The 18,018-nt window shown below is 39.7% G+C and overlaps 1 protein-coding gene across 1 annotated transcript; it reads right to left on the bottom strand.

Annotated features, from left to right (window-relative positions):
• Positions 1 to 8,919: 8,919 nt before the first annotated feature.
• LOC124159730 (uncharacterized protein K02A2.6-like) lies at positions 8,920 to 12,837 on the bottom strand. Its single transcript, XM_046535640.1, has one exon. It carries the CDS (start codon positions 12,835 to 12,837, stop codon positions 8,920 to 8,922), a length of 3,918 nt encoding a protein of 1,305 aa, XP_046391596.1.
• Positions 12,838 to 18,018: the final 5,181 nt, after the last annotated feature.

Here is an 18,018-nt window from a genome sequence, read left to right as displayed (position 1 = left end):
TTTATGAGTGTCTTTTTCCTCATAAATGTTTTTCACATTTCCTTTCTCACGCTCGTCAGGTTTTATGCATCATACTGATTGTTCTAATGATTTAATTTTAAGGCAAATATGTTGGTATGTAAACGAAATGCTAGTTGTGCAGTAAGTATTGGTTGGTAATTATAGCGCTTCGGGTAAATATGATAGAGTTTATCTGTAGTCCCTATTCAATCACTTTTGTCTTTATATCATCCAAAAAAATTGCTCACAGTTTTTTGGACCCCAGGACAAGTAACTCTATCATGCAAAAGTTAAATAAGTGACGATACTGTTATTCCACGAAGTTTTTTTAGTCCGTAGATAACGAAAGAAAATCTATCAGGTCGGGGTGGATCTCTCTTCCCTTAGGAATTGATGATTAGATTTCTTGCAGCCCCTACAAAAGATTCTTATTATTTGGATCCATTTCTCGCGGGATAATCCCGAGAACCTGTTCGATTCGGCCTCTCCTCGCCCTGTCGTTAAGAAAGCTAAGAAAGGTTTCCTAATCGCTTTCCTGGGATCAGTCCATCCCAGTCACTCCGCGAATTGTGTGCGGGAGGCCAACGCCCTTTGACCTATCCAGGGTCATATCTCAAGGGATTCCTTCCCACCTCTCTCTTCCGTAAACCCTTAAACATGCCCGAGGTGATCTTATTTATCCTGTTGCTGAACCCTAGACCCCTGAAGCTCACGTTAGACGTTGAGACGTTAAATGTCTTTATTACTAGGAAAAAGTAGGTACTTTTTATTCCACTTCTCTGTAATATCTTATAATTTTGTATCCACTACATTTTCTTGGGATTTCCTCATGAGTGATTTTTTTGATGTAGGAATATACCGTATATTTTTTTTCTGAAATCACGCCTAAGTTGCCATTTAAATTGCTGAAGTCGTTAAATGAGCGGCTTTTTATCATTTGTAATTTTTACTTTTTAGGTTGTCTTAAAACACGATTTTGCTAGTAATGTTCATTTGTTCCTTAAATATTCCTGAATTATGTTTCCATAATTTTATATTTTTCTGCTTCCACATGTGGTTAAACTTACAATTCTAAAATGTAAATCGTTTCGTTGCTCCAGTTTCTTACACCGTTGGACCCTGACCCTCCTTTATTTTCTCAAGCTCAAAAAGCACTCCGTGGGTCTTTGGCGGTGTGACTCTAGACGATCATCTTTTTATATTTAAGATTTACAATTTCTTGAAATCTGGGAAAACGCAATAATTATTCCACGTCTTTGGCATGACTGAGAATTTTTTTCCATATATTTTCACGCATCAGGATGTTCGCTTGGATTTATTTCGTATGGTTTTTCTAGGATGATATAAAATATTTTTTCCTAATTCATGCATGAGTTCATATTTAAAGTTCAATGCAATGAAGTCGTGTAATCTGTGGATGCAATTAAGAAATATTAAATTATTAATTATAATCATGTTATGTTTTTAAATATTACGAAACATTTTTCCTTCCCTTTCCCTTTATATTTATTAGGCATTGATTTTGTTTCATCACCGTATGTATTTTAATGGACGCTTTAAGCTACAACTTGCTTAATTTCTCTCGTGTGCCTTCCTGCTGAATTCTTTCCTCCCGAAGCTCATGTATTTCCTCAACCAAAGCCAATTATCCTGGCTTTCGGAGGGCTGTTTGTAGATGTGATCACCGCGGCCGTATTTTAGACGAAAAATATCATAAGATAATGAGGTAAACACATTCATTCCACTCTCCTGTTGTTTTTGAAATTTTCATGCATCGAGATTTTTTCGTGGGGCTCTCCTTATGCTTATCTGGCTTGGAAGGATACCTCATAGGTTTTTTCAATGGGTTGGCATTTATATCTTAACGAGCTCGAGTCATTCAATTGGTGAATTTTCATCTGTTGTAAGAATTTCTTTTAGACCTGGTTTTGAACGTAATATAATATTCATTATTCATTCATTATTGGTGAAGATCTCGCGGTTTCACACTGGTTTTTAGTCACTGTGTCTTCTTTGAATTATTCGACGAACGACTCGCCTATAGTCGTGAGGTATCGAGATACCAGAGAGTTCAGAAGCCATTTAAAGAATGTATCCTGGTGTGACACCCGAGAAATTTTCTCCTATATTGCTCGCCTTCAAAGCACCATGCATCACTTTCATTTATTATGCTTTAAGATCTTCGTCTGCGCGATAACAACTACTTTTTTATACTAGTTCATACTAGGTCTTTATAAATCTCGCCTATTTCGTCGACCACAACCGTTCCATCTTGAGTCTAAGTAAGGTGGTGTATGCTTATTAGACTACCTCAGTGCAGAACTTCCTGGAAAGGAAAGGTTAAGTTAGTTATTCTTCTTCCTTGTAAGGGCTGCGAATTTTACTATACATTTTCTTGCGTGGGCGTTTCCTTTGGAATTTCACGTGTATGTTTACTTGACCCAGGAGAGTGCGTAGGAGATGTGATTGGGTTGCAATGTAAATCGTGATGATCTTTATCCGGAGGTATATTCAGGAATCCATTAGGTATACTAAAGTCATAAATTTTTTATCAGGCTTTGGAATAGTATAAAGCATGTTTTATTTGACCCAAGGATTATTTGATCCCAGTAACTTGCTCAAAAACGATAACATGAGTTCATCCTGTTCCCCCTCTTCTGTTATTTTGTTTTTAATTTGGGTCACTGTAACTTACTTCGACATCGTTTGTCCCTTAGGCTCTCAGATTTTGATGAAAAATTCTGTATGGGTCTATGTTTGCCTCAAACTAGGTAGGTACTCTGAGACCGTTTATCGAAAGAAAATTTTATGCGTTTAATTCCGCATTTAATTTTTTATTAAATTTTTCTAGAAATAAACGTGCCTGGAATATTAAGTCCCTACTATTTCTCCTACGAATTATATTAGAGCCGTAACCTATGGCAGATTTAAAACCTAAGAGTGAGTAAAACACATTTTAACTGTGTGAAATAATGATTAAATACCATTCCGTATTATTGTTATAATTAAATATTCATAAAACTCTTTGTTAACTTATATCTAATACTTATTCTAAAATTGGTTCAAAATTTAATTTTATTATCTAGAAAAATCTACCTTATTATTTCAAAAATAAAATTTCGTGACAACTAAATAGATTAAAAAATGTGTAAACATTTACATTTTCTCCCGCGCAGCATTCCGGATCCCGCGTTTGAAATACATACTCTTGACGAATAATATAAATTTATGCATGTAATAACTATCCAGACAATAGAAACATGATCATTAGCTGCTAAGGTAAAGGTAAAAAATCCACGCCGGCATTATTTTTTATCCATCATGTTAACAATATACTCTTGACGAGGCTCATCCGGGAGCTGAACGGAATGTTTGGGATCGAAACCCAGCGAAAATGACCCAATGTTCAAATTTACTCATGCCATAATGACATAATTTTTTTGTCGTGATGATTGAGATATTTTTGAAATTCGTCTCATATCCTGTGTAATTCAATTCGGAAGGTAAATCTGTAAATAGCGATGCATTCATTCCATGCTGTTGAAACCCGCATTAGAACATTCAGATCGATATGAAGATCAATGGGCGTAGAAGTCTTTTTGCTTTTACCCTTCCAGCGGCAGAATGCGTACTTGTTTTCTCTTTTTGGCTGCGATTGCCGCCGTCCCCGAACCTGTACGTGAAAAATGATCGGATGGTGCAGGATAGAGATAGGTATGTAAATGTTGTATGCTACTTTTTTATTATTGTGTAAGATCCCTTTTATGCAGCGACTGTTTTGCATGGCAATTTTTTGCGTAGACTTAGTGCTCCTAGTTTCCCAAGGAATACAGGGCTCTGTTTGCTATTTAAAAAAATTTAATTAAATTAGAAGTATTGAGTAATCACGTTGTCGACCCGCGGCAGTAGCACATCAACGTCTTCGGAAAAAAGAAAATTATTCTGTTTCTCGAAAATTCGTATTACTGCGTAAATTTTACGACTGAACTCTTTTTCTCCCCACTTCATTGTCTTTTCAGAGCGTCCTCTTCCCTTTTGGCTGTTATTTTTCCAGTCGATATGCCGTGTCATTCGCACGACCAGCTCCGTATATCCCTTCGCTGAGCTCTCCCTCGGGGGCCGTGTACAAGCTGCGATGGTCCATTCATGTCGATACGTTGATAGCTTCTGAAATACTCTCTTGCGTCTGAGGCAGAGAGGCATCCCGCCTGAGAATTATTGCTGCCACCGTATTTCCCTCTCTCAGATTTGACTCGCGGGCTAATGGGTGGAGTCAGTTGGCTTATTCTCCTTAATATTTCCTTAATCAGAAGCGTGTATCACATGCTTCACTTACAATACCAGTGACCTTTTCCTCTAATCTGTTCAATGACAGGAAAAATGATTGCTTAAGCCATTATTTCTACATCACATAGTTATTTGACCTGTATCATTTTGACCTGTATAAGGCCTGTATCACATTACGATGTTTCGCATTCAACTCGAGTGAACTTTTTCGCTAATCTATTTAATGACAGGGAAAATGATTGCTTAAGAGATCATATCTTCACACGATCATTTGAGGTGCCCTTGATCGAATTCTAATTTTTTTGCTTGCTATGGCCTTTATCACTTAGCTAAATAGCGTCGCCAAATTATTTTTTTTTGTCTCATGTACTCATTGGATGCTGCTGTATTTTATGTACGTGTTCAGTGTGGAAAACGCAATGTCAGCAAGTTGAAGTAAGAACGATAATACCTGTCAATGTTGCCATCTCTGAAAATGATGACGCCCGGTTGTCGTCATTTGAGCTGTGATTGCCGCCACCCTTGAAGCTGCACGTGAAAAATGATCGTTTAATTCAGGCGTAAGATAGGTGTGTAAATATTTTATTCTATTCTTTTATCATTTATTAAGATCACTTTATGCCAAGGCTGTTTTACATGGAAATTGTTTTCGTAGAAATTAGTGGCCCTACTTTCCCAAGAAATAATGGATTCTGGGAAGCGGTAAACTGCGTGAAGGCTTGTGCGATTATATGAAGGACTAGATGAAATTTAATGATTAACACCTAGGTGCGACATGAATCCTTATTTAATTTGGACCAGTTGGCGATTTTAGATTGATTTTTTTATTAATGAAAGGTTGCGCCCCGTAAAAGTGTCCGAAGAAAATATGACAAAAATCACCGTCATTTATTAATTAGTAACGAGTCTTTATATCCTTGATAATGTTCATTTCGAAATTCTATCGTGACTTATCCGAAGAATTTTATTGGTAATTTTTGATGTTTCATTTTTTCCATTATTTTTCTGTCGTTCGGAATTAGCCTATGCGTTTGCCTTAAGAGTCTTGACGTGTCGCATTGAAATGGAATTGGCGTCTCCCATAACACGCTGTAGTCACAAACAACCATGTTATACCAATGTAGGTAATTAGTTTTTGCCTATTTTAGGACCCGTAGAAATGTATTTTCTATGCATCAAATTTTGAATTACGTTACCATTCCTGTTAAAAGGGGTTTTATTTGTGGGGTTTCAAGGACAAAATAGTAATGGCTATAGAGGGATATCCATTTACTCGTTTTCATTAGTCCGGTGAAATGCATTATAGCTGGGACTGAAGCAAGCCTCACGCTGCAGATTCGCAATGTAAGCGATTGTCATCTAGATTGTGGCTGTATGTGCGCCCATAAGGATATCGTGAATTTAACAGGTCATCGATGTTTATTTTATGTGAATATGTATCATAAAAGTAATATTATTGATAGAATACATTTTTGCGTCGTATACAAGTTATCTGAATAGGAAATCTAATTTATTTCACAATGAAAATTTTGAGCAGAAGCCTTTGAATAGAAATGTGTTGCAGCTAGGACTTGGGGATTCTTTTCACGAAGCACCCATTCAATTTTCCAATAAATGAGTCCATATTTTAGTCGCTCCAGTGTTAAGTACAGGTCGCGTAAAAGCCCATTAGCGTCATTAATTATATCGGTATCACGAAGAACGATGGAACTCTCTTAACATGATGGCACTTATGAATAATGAGGTGTTTACACAATAAAACTAGAGTCACTTCGCTAGAGATTCATTGGTACGGTATTAATTTGGTTAGAAAAAAACCATTACCTAAACCTTGAACTTCGAGTGGAGTCGATAACAGTACCGATGCGTTTTTTTCGCCTCTAGTCTTTTATTTCTCATTGTCATTAAAGTGATTTAACTAGGATGGATTAATTATCTCTCTAAATAATATGAAAAATTTTCACAGATCATTTCGCTGCGGCAAAATAGTGTTCCATTATGCTCTTTTCAAATATTTTGTTGTATTTTTGCGAAGATTGATGGTTTCGACAGTTTCAATGAGCTTCCATTTTATGCAATATGCTCGAATTTTGGCTATCAGTATCATAACTTCGTAATGCATCTTATATCGGATAGTAAATTTATATGTAATCCTGATAGTTTTTGTGTTGGTACTCATGATCATTTTGCAGTTAAATTTCATTCGGGAGGATTGCGTTAGCACCTGAAATGATGCAAAAAATCATTCTTCATCGGTGATTTTTTCGTTGAATTGATCGATTGTCTGCGATGGATTTAACTTGTTAACATCCATATACGTGTGTCGTATTCTTTCGCGTCAGTTTCAACAGTGCTAATGAGCACTCGTCTTATAAAATTTATCTCATATAATTAATTGTTGTAAAAATATCCTAATGAGTATTAAATAAAAAAATACTTCTAGACTGAGGGTTTGAGTTAATAACCTACAATTTAGAAGTCATAGCTTTGGCATGTCACTTATCTTGGGGTTTGGGATAAAATTTTACATTTTTACTGAATATTTTGAGTTTTAAAGGCTACTTTTGCGCCCCTTTGAGCGCGAGTGCCACGTAACCCACCAGAGACAAGCCTATGTTAATATCTGTCAGATATTCCACTTTAGAATACGTCCCAACTCTTTCTATTATAAGCACGAAAAACTATTTATTTCGCGCTCAAAGTAAAAACGAGATCTCCAGAACATAGTTTCGTGCTGTCTCCAGTTAATAAATTTTAAATTGTAATTGTGGCGCTTAAGTGCCTTTATTGAGGGATTTTGTGATTCAAATTCCCTCCTTTTAACTTATCCAAATATCAAAATAGATGTGCGATCAGGGTATCAAATATAAAGAGCGGGTTACGTATTAAAAATCACTCTAAAATATTTTTTTAGGTTACTTTTATTTCATAGGTATTATTCACTTTCCTCCTTAAGTACAATTCTTTAAATTGACGGCAGAAATAATCATTCTTAAATGGCACCATAAATATGTAGACAGTTTTGAGGTAATATCAGTTTTAATAGCGAAATAGTTACAAGCTATATTTTTCAATCGAACTTTTTCTCGCCGTGGTTATCCTTTAGAAACGTGCATTACCTACTCGTGTTTTCGAATCTAAAATTCTGTGTACACTGTAATAGCATTCAATTTCATGATTACGTGAACAGAATGGATACATACTAATGTATAACCCTGCCTCTTCCTGTTCCTGATGTAGTAAATTGATCGTTTTGTCGGTTTTTACATCTATCGGTACTTACGAGAGCTCGATAAATCCCCAAATTGCATTCGAACGTCCTCCTTACTTTCTCCCCGTAAATTATCATTTGGCCGCTATTTCTCTTGACTCGGTCCCAATTAACCATCTCATTCATTTTATTTACTCATTTCTTTTGTCTTCCTCCGCACTCCATTTTTGTCGTCGCAGTCTGCTTTTCGAAGTGCTTTCACATTTGGTTTTGTCCCGGGCTGCCACGCTCTCGACCTAAAAAGTGATGACACTTCACCCTAATAATGCTGCAACCCTCCAGACTCCCAGATCGGAATTCCGTTTCGCGTTTGTTTTAGACTGCAGGCTTAGACCATTTAAGTAAGTAGACCTGCCGTTCGGGCGGAACGCTGTGGCCAACATCGCACGGCGGGGAAGTGAGTGGGATGAGGGAGCGTGACGTCACGGTTGGGACCGCAGACGATATTCTGTATGCGCGCTTGAGATATTTTAACGCTCATCCGCTGCAAAGTCGCTGAAAAGTGACAATATTGGGCACGCAAAATGATTATACACTTAATAAATATATTTTTACGATGAACTAAGGCATTTTATAGCCTTGATTGTGCGCAAAAAGCTAAATAAATCAAGATAAAGCTAGAAGCGATCGCATTAAATAAATTGATTAAGAATGTCATATGTAAACATGGGCGTACCCAGCGAAGGGCAGGGGGAGCAGCTGTCCCCCTAGAAGCAAAAATCGCATAAGTCTTTAAGCAAAATCAGTACTGAATTGAAACGAAAGTATTCAACAAATTTTCTTCAAACCAACGAAAAATGATATGTATTAGTTTTCATGGTTAAATAAAAAACACAGTACTATTCCACAACCTTATATTTGCAGTCTACTAGTTTCAACTGCTGCTCCCCCTGCCCTTCGCTGGGTACGCCCATGTTTACATATGACATTCTTAATCAATTTATTTAATGCGATCGCTTCTAGCTTTATCTTGATTTATTTAGCTTTTTGCGCACAATCAAGGCTATAAAATGCCTTAGTTCATCGTAAAAATATGTATTAGTATAAGATAAGTAACTGAAATTGTGCTGACGGGCGTAATAATTAAGAAGAATTCCGTGGGATAACTCGTTTATTTCAGAGAGCGGAAAACAGCGTAACAATCTCGTACTGTGCAACACGACAAAACTCCCCTCTCCGCCGTCAGCCTGCCGTATTTATACTCGTCGGCCGATTCACCGCTCCGACGTCAGCCCGCCGTACTCATGCACGCCGGCCGACACCCCGGGATGAAGGTCGCCCTGTTCGACCGCCAGAGCTCGAACCCGCCACATCTCTCCTTCTGAAAAAAACGAATAAAATATGTGGCGGCAAAAATGCCGTTACTGCATCTGCAATCTTTGTGGAGGACGAACGATCCGTCCGTATCTCGTTCGGTACTCTTGGACTGCTCCGTCTGCTCTCTCCGGCTGGACCTCTTTTTCACGAGGGTCTGGGAACGACCCCGCGAACTCAGGATCGGGTCCCCCCTCCAATTCTGCTGGTGCCCGAGCCGGAGTCAACGCTGCTCGATTTCTTCTCACAACTCCATGGCCGGTCTCTAGAAGATATGATCGAGGATGACCTGCCTCTGCGATGATCGTCCCATACTCCCGGCGGTCTTTCACCCATACTCTGTCCCCCGCTGTCAGTGAAGGCAGTTCTCGGGCGCGATGCCGTCGGTTGTAATTCCGCTTAGCCCTCTCTGTGATGAAGTGGTTCTTGTGCCGGAGGGCTTCGAGGTCGGGCCACTTAGGAGCTAACCGCATGGGGCCCATTGGGACGTTTGTTCTGAGCTTTCGACCCATTAGTAACTCTGACGGAGAATACCCCGATTCCAACCTTGAAGATCGGTATGCGAGAAGGCCCAAACATGGATCTGTTTCTTTGGCGAATATATTTTTTACAATTTTGACTGCTGCTTCCGCCTGGCCGTTGCTTTTTGGATGATAGGGACTGCTCGTTAGAAGTTCAAAACCGTATTCTCTCGCAAAATTTCGGAAATCATTCGAACTAAAAGGAGGCCCATTATCCGCCCGGACGATTTCGGGAATACCATGCCGCGCGAAGATGGCTTTCAGTTTCCCAACCACTAAAGGTGCTCTAGTGTTCTCCAATCGAGCGACCTCAGGATATTTAGAAAAATAGTCAACTGCAACTAGATATTCTCGACCGCGGCTGTGGAAAATGTCAATCCCAACGACCTGCCAGGGTCGCGCTGGTGTCTCACTCGGCTTTAGCGGCTCCACTCTCGCTGGCCTGCGTTCAAGACATTCAGAACATTTACTAATTAAATCTTGAATTTCTTTGCTTACGCCTGGCCACCACACGGACTCTCGCATCCTGTTCCTACACTTGGTGATTCCCAGGTGCCCTGCATGAAGTCGACTCAGCATATCTCTCCTTAATGATTCCGGAATATATATTCTTGTCCCCCGGACTAGAAGACCGTTAAGGAGAAAGAGGTTTGCGCGTTCACTGTAGAAATTAGTTTCCTCTAGGCGTAATTTATCCTTATGTGGCCAACCTTCTTCTACATACTTTATCAATCGGCGCGTTTTTTCGTCTCGCTGCTGCGCTTCCCATACTACCTTGAGTAATTTGTCAGTCATGGGTGTTTCCGCGCATATTTCCTTGACATAGAGCTCCACCTCTTCGTCACTCAGAATGTCGCTCTCTCTCGGCGTTTCGGGGATCGGAGATCTTGAGAGCGCATCCGGCGTAAACAACTTTTTCCCTGGAACGTACACGACATCATAATCAAAGCGCATGAGGCGCATGCGAAAACGCTGCACTCGAGCTGAGAGTTCACTAATGGGTTTTGATCCCAAGAGCGCCACTAAAGGTTTGTGATCCGTACCCAGATTAAATTTCTTCCCCAGTACGTAACTAGCAAATTTTTCACACGCCCATGTGAGTGCTAAAACTTCCTTTTCTAATTGTGCATAGCGTCGCTCGGTTTCCGTCAAAGCGCGCGACGCGAAACTGGTTGCCCTCCATTCATTATCAGGCTGCAGCTGTTCTATCACTGCTCCCAAGCCGTGCGACGATGAGTCGGCTAGTATTCGCGTCGGGCGGTTCGTTTCGTACAATGCTAACGCTGGGGCGCTAGTCAACCTTCGCTTAATTTCTTTCCATGCGTCGGTGTGCACCTGCGTCCATGAGAGAGGTTCTTTTTCCTTTATCAACTCTCTCAGAGGTTGGGTGATGTCTGCCAAACGTGGTAGGAATTTTAAATGATAATGCACCATCCCCAAGAAGCGACGTATTTCGGCGACTGTTTCAGGCTGCGACATTCTTTCTATGGCAGTGATCTTATCCGGGTCTGGTTTAATCCCCTCCGATGCCGATATAATATGACCCAGAAATTTAGTTTCCTTCACGCGGAACTTGCATTTGTCGCTGTTCAATGTAATTCCCCTCTCTCTGAGTCGTTGAAGGACTGCCTGCAACCGCTCATCGTGCTCCTTTTCTGTCGCCCCAAACACCAGGATGTCGTCCATGACGTTTATTACTCCCTTCAAACCTGCCAATGCCGCTGACATTCGCCGTTGAAAGTGCTCTCCTGCCGATGACAATCCCATAGGCAATCGGTTGAAACAATATCTTCCGAAGGGCGTTATAAAAGTAGTCAGCAAACGGCACTCTCTTCTCAGTGGGATCTGGTAATAGCCTCTGCTAGCGTCCAATTTAGAGAAGAATTTTGACTCTGCCGCTCTTAGCAGGCTTAGGCATTCGTCAACTGACGGCAGCTCATGCCGTTCTCTCCGAATATTTTTGTTTAATTGCGTGAAGTCTACGCATATTCGGACTGATCCATCGGCTTTCGGGACGACCACCATGGGGGCACACCAATCCGTAGGCTCCTCAACGGGTGTTATAATCCCTTCTGCTTCCATTTTCTTGATTTCAGCTTCTACCTTATCTCTTAGTGGCAGGGGTACTCTTCTTGGCGTGGACACGGCATATGGCGCTGCTCCCTCTTTTATGCGAAGGACGTATGGCTCAGTCATTCTTCCGAGACCCCGGAAAAGTTCGTTGTAGTTGTCTTCCGGGTGGCCAGCCTTTATTTCCCGCAACCAGGATAAAATTCCGAGGCCAGAGATAGCAGGTCGTCCCAGGAGAGCGTCTTCGACTCCCGGAACCACGTAGATCTCATCCTCGTATTGTCGATTCTTCCAGCGTAAGGTTATTTTGAATTTGCCTTTGGCTGGCAATCTGCTGCGGGTGGGACCACTCAGGAACGAATTTGCGTTTTCCAATCGTATTCCATGAAATTTTTCAAATAATTCGTTCCCGATCACTGTGACGTCAGCACCCGTGTCGACTTTAAAAGAGATTCTCTGCTTATTGATGACGAGTGGGACTCTCCACGGTTCCCCTCCCATCGATATGCTCCCTAGAAAAAAATAGTCACCCTCACTTTGACGTTGAGTGTCGATCTCTGCCACAGTTTTTTTTCTGCATACGGCCGCCCAATGTCCCTTTTTCTTACATATGGCGCACGCAGACTGACGCGCTGGACACTGCGCGAACACGTGCGACGGTTTCTTGCCGCACCTTGGACAATTTCGACCACCTTCCCTACTTTGATTGGCGTTTGTCGTTGTCCGTGATTTGGCGTGCGCTGGGACTTTCCTTCGCACGGCGTCCACCTCTGGTGCTCGGACCAGTGACGAGGAGGATTTACCTATTTCTGCCGTGCTCCGTATGAGTGTCTGTTGTCGATGTACCTCTTCAGCTTGTCTTGCTTTCGTTACCGCTCTCTCCAGCGTGAGGTCCGGGTCCAACTGTAGTGCTTCCGACAGCTTGGCGTTTCGTAGACCAACCACTAATCTATCCCTCACTAATTCCTCTTTCAAGGCGCCGTACCTACAATTTTTCGCGAGAATGTGCAAATCCCGTACAAATTCCTCTACCGTCTCGCTTTCTCCTTGTAATCGCTTATTAAAGCGAGCCCGTTCGTAAATTATGTTGACTTTTGGGACAAAATGTTCGTTGAATTTCTCGAAAACGACCTTATAAGTCTTTTCTTCTGCGGCGGCGAGGTTAAATGACAGCAAGATGTCGTCTGCATCGTCACCCATCGTGTAAATTAATGCATCGACCTGCTCGTCGTCCGGCTGCTTCGACAATCCCGATGCCCTACGGTATCGCTCAAATCGACGACTCCATCTCGGCCAGTCCTCTGCTACAAACGAAAAAGGCTGGGGAATGGACCACGACGGACTAGGATTCACTTCAATCTTCTTCTCCGCCATTTCCTTCGATTTAACACCGTGGGCTGTTCTCCTGCAAGCACCGCAAACACACCTGACACCATGTGCTGACGGGCGTAATAATTAAGAAGAATTCCGTGGGATAACTCGTTTATTTCAGAGAGCGGAAAACAGCGTAACAATCTCGTACTGTGCAACACGACAAAACTCCCCTCTCCGCCGTCAGCCTGCCGTATTTATACTCGTCGGCCGATTCACCGCTCCGACGTCAGCCCGCCGTACTCATGCACGCCGGCCGACACCCCGGGATGAAGGTCGCCCTGTTCGACCGCCAGAGCTCGAACCCGCCACAGAAATAAAACTATTTTTTCAAGGAAATAATCTCATAAACTAATAAAGCGCTGTTATAATTTTCTTATAATGTTGGTTTCATTCATCTTTTCCATGCTAAAATGTCACAACTTGGCTTGCCCCCCCTCCTAGATCATGGCTTCCCCCCCTAGACCATGGCTTTCCTCCCCCTAGACCATGGCTTCACCTCCTCTAGGTAAAAAGAAAGGGTCCTGGCAAGTATCACGTAATTTTTTCCGCAAAAACCAGTTTATTGCGATCTCGGTAATCCTCAATAAAAATAATTAAACAAATCGTTTTATTTATAAACCCAACACAATGAAGCCTAGATTAACGTATTTACACTGAAAATACGTATTTTGAAAAATCCTACGGGAGATTAGAAAGAAGGCAAAATCCCACGATATCTCACAAAGGATGAAGGGAGGGGTCCATAAAAAGGCAAAATTATTTTAGAAATATTACTTATTACTAGTAGATTAACCTAACGGTGACATTCCTAGAAAATGAATATTAACACTGTCCCAACGGTCGTGTGTCATTTTTAACCCGTAATTTTAGTAACTTTGCATCGAGCAATATTCTAGAAAATTGGCACACTTATGGGGAAAGGTCCTAAGTTTTGTTGACTGTAAGCAAAAGTTTACAATTTTGACCTTTTGACCTCACAATGTGGGTCCAAACCAAAAATTTTAATTTGCCTTATGTGGTTTTAATCTAAAAAAATCGAGATAGAAAAAAGTCTACATTTCATTGACCAAGATGTCAATTCTCAGGTTTTCGGACCCGAGAAACCCGAAAATAACACTTTCATTTACGAAAATTCAACCGTTGACCCAGTTAGGTCATCGTCAAGGTCATAAGGGTGGCAAAAAGAATAGCAAATATGATGCATTAAAAATTAAGTTTCGTATAATTTTTTCTTTGGCATATTTCTTATATTTGAGTGATTTATTTCTTCATTTCTTTTGCGGAAAAGGTCGTGAAATTTTTCACACGAATTTGTTTAGTTATATTTCACACATTGAATTGCTTTTCTGATGCACACACTTATTTACAGTAGAAAAAACGAGTTCAGTCGCAGCAATTGCTTGTGGTAAGGGCAAAGAATATTTCTTAATTTTAGGGCAATATTGTATGGAATATGCTTTGTTTCAAATGATGAAATATTTATAACCATTTGTACTCTATCAAGATTTGTGCTGAAGCCCAAGATTTTACCCTTTTTTAACCAATATATTTTTTTGAATAATGATACCTCATTAAAAAGATCGTTTTTGGAAATATTATTATATGGAAAATTTTATGCACAATGATCGAATGATTTTAGAACATCATTCCAATTAAGTTTATCTTTTAATGTAATCCAATGAAAATGTTCAATATAATTTTAATATAGCGTCCACTCTTCTAAATAATCTTTGCAGTTACGATAGAAATTTTTAACGTGATTCATGATATCTGCATGATTTATTGCACCCACTTCGAGCTCACTTATGCTCTTATCGATGGTTAATGGAAGAAAATTACACTCTGACCGCTTTTGACTCAGATATTTTTAACTTCATTCGCTACTTCGATTACCAAAATTTTATCATCTTCAATAACTTCAATAGCATTTTGAAAAAGAGGTGATTGATTGTTTTTAAACTCTAGCTAAATTTGAGGATTCTTTTCAAAACTCTCTTCTACAATTTTAGGACATTGAACCTGATATAGAAAGTAGGAATTCATAGTGTGGTATAATTTAAAAATTCTATCTACAGCTGACGAAAGAGGTAACTAGCGCGTTTTACAGTAACCAAGTATTTTCTTATGCATGCGACTTCCGCAGTTTCACAAAATTCTTTCAGCATTTGAAGACGCACAGTGTAATTTAGAAATAAAAATATATTTTAATGACAATATTTTCCACATCTGCGGGCAACAAAACAGCAGCTGTTTGAACGGCGTTATGTATCATGTGCGCTGCAAAACCGATTTGATAAATTGTGATGTACAGGCGTTACATCTGAAGGAAAGACTATGAAAAATAGAATGGAAAGACATCCTTCTGCTAATGCTAGTTTCTTTTCTTCGTCTCCATAAATTGTTTTTACTAAAAATTTCTGTATTTTGGAGGAAGATGCAGCAGTATTTAAATATCTTTTATGCTCTTGCGTCTCCAAGTGCTTCGAAATATCATACTGCCGTGAAAAATAGAAAATTATCCGTTATATTTCACACATTTGACAGAGTAATCGCTTCTGGATTTTTTAATAAAATGAGATTCACTTCTTAGATGATCTTTGAATCCGCATCCTCTTTTCTTATGTATTGTGACAAGAATATAAAAAATTAAATTATGTCGTAAATTGTTTAAAAAAATTTAATTGAAAACTCTGTAAGTACATATGTACGTATTTACGTACAACATTACATGAAAATATTTAATAAGTTATTCAATGAATTACATATACTTGATTGTTTTATAGCAAATTTATTTTTAAAATTATTTTAATCCAATCCTCTCTTTCTTTCTAATTATAAATATGTTAATAGGTATTATTTATTCCCAGAATATTCCGTAGCGAACTTAAATCGTAGGTGTCACTTGCAAAGCCGGCGCTAGACCTTTTCCACCATCGCAAAATATAAATAACACGAGAGCTGTCTGCTAAGTAAAAAAATATGCATTTATGAAATAACTAAATTACTTACCTAAATCATATGAATGCTGATTTGTTGACATCACTTTTTAATAGCACTAGCGCGCAGTTCAATTTGCATCGCATAATTGACCGTTTAAAAATTACTATATGCGAAGGCGTTGCCGCGTTACTTCGTGGACGACCGGCAAATTCTTTACACCATGACCCTTTTCCTCTCTAAAATTCCCCCGTTTACAGCTTTTGTGCAAGATTTCATGTTTTTATAACGATGTTCCGAATGATGCTAGATCGCTAACGAGATAAGAAAAAAATCTGCGGAAGTTTACAAAGGGCTTTGTCTTCATTTTACTGCCACAATATTTTTTCGTCGCTGCCAATGCCGAAAAAGGCCACTGTTTATTAATTGTAAGTTCACCAATCCAACCATGGCTGAGAGAATACTTCTCGTACATAACGCAATATATATTAGTACTTTTAATTGAAAAATCGTGAAGAAAATGGTCAAAATACCGCAGTGATACAGTGAATCCCCATTCGTAGCCATGCGCTACGACGATGAGCGTCCCAACCGTTACGTCACGCCCCTTTAAAAGTGGGATGGGAAGGAAGGGAGCGGAGGGGAGATGTTGGCCACACGGCGAGACATGGGTAGGGGTGGGGAATGGCGGGTCTAGTTCTTATATGGTCTAAGACTGCAGGAAACGCGCCGGATTAATATTTTTATATTCGTCCTCACATTCAAACAATCGAGTTTTTGGGAGGAAGAAAGTCTTTACCCAGTATAAAATGTGTGTGATTTTAATGAAATTATTTTAGAAAAGTAGATGCTTCAAATATTTCGTACGTATAATGGGTATATAATAATATTTTGGCTCGATTATTATTTTCAATGCTGTCGTGCCCTAGCGTTGCAGTAAAAAATATCGTCAATGCATCTCATGCATGGCATACGTGTGGAGTCTCACAAAACGAAGGATCGTGCGCGTAGCCCACATTTTGAGTGATGCATTCAAGCGTTTGGTTCTCAAAGTAAAAGCGTGGTCTCCAGAATTTGATTTTATCTCAGAATCGGTTCAGAGGACTCTGCATTGAAAGCAGAATGCCGTGAAGCGTGGCGCAAGCAACGATATGAAAGACTGAGTGCGACGAAAGGTGATCATTCGCACAAGCTGGGTGGCTACACACAGTGGTGTACCCACCGGGGGGTTTAAACCCTCCCTTGAGCATTTATTACTTTATTTTATGTATATGATATACTATATTTTAATTAATACTGCACAAAATTTCTGTTTTGAGTCCTAAAAATTACATTTCAACATAAAAAATCTCAAAAAATTTCCCGGCTTTGCCATAGGATGTTTTCATACATCTCGGGGGGGTCCGAAATCCACGGTAAATCTCCCGAAATCCCCCCCCCATTTTAAAATCCTGGCTTCCCTACTGTTTACACGGTACATTTTTGCGTCCATTCACGCCCTTATGCATTTACATAGAAACTCGTACGTGTTCATGTACCGTGTAGCGAGGTCTTGGGACATAGACCGTTGATGTTCGCAGAGCAAACGTTACAGTTAGCAAAATTCATTGGTCGCTGGTTACTATTGGCGCCGTGAAAATAGTACGACCTTTGAGCTTGACTTACTCCATATGGACAAGAAGTTTGGCTATTAGTTCATTTAGTCTTTTATATAGAATTCATTTATATTCAAAACGAGATGTATTTTGGTTCAATATATTTTTATTAATGGCGACTGTCATTTCCCTCCTGGAAAAAAGAATGAAAACTAGAATGGCGACGCCTGTTGCTGGCCTTAAATTTCTTAAATGTCGAAGCTAATGGCGATCGACACTTCAAGGATGTAATACATTTTTTTTTGGATACATCACTTGTTAAATTATAGCTGAATGGAAGCTTACTATTCGCCAGCCACTTTTCAGTTTCCTGTAGCCTTTTGTAAAGCCTAATGCCATATAGTTCTCGGAAAACCGTACTTCAGGCTGAATCACTCGATCCTTGGTTGTTCAAAATCTAAGATGCTTGCAAGCACGCGAGCAAGAGAAGTACCCCCTGTATTATGTGATTCAGAGCTAGCTCCATGGAAAACCTGAATCATCGCTAGCATTCTAGTATAATCGTTGCTATTCTAGTTTTTATTCTTTTTCTCATTAGTGAAATGTCTGACGTCATTAATATAAGTAATATAGAAACAAAATACATCTC

Source organism: Ischnura elegans, chromosome 5 (assembly GCF_921293095.1).
Source record: "Ischnura elegans chromosome 5, ioIscEleg1.1, whole genome shotgun sequence".
Classification (NCBI taxonomy): Eukaryota; Metazoa; Arthropoda; class Insecta; order Odonata; family Coenagrionidae; genus Ischnura; species Ischnura elegans.
This window is presented reverse-complemented; position numbering and strand designations above follow the sequence as displayed.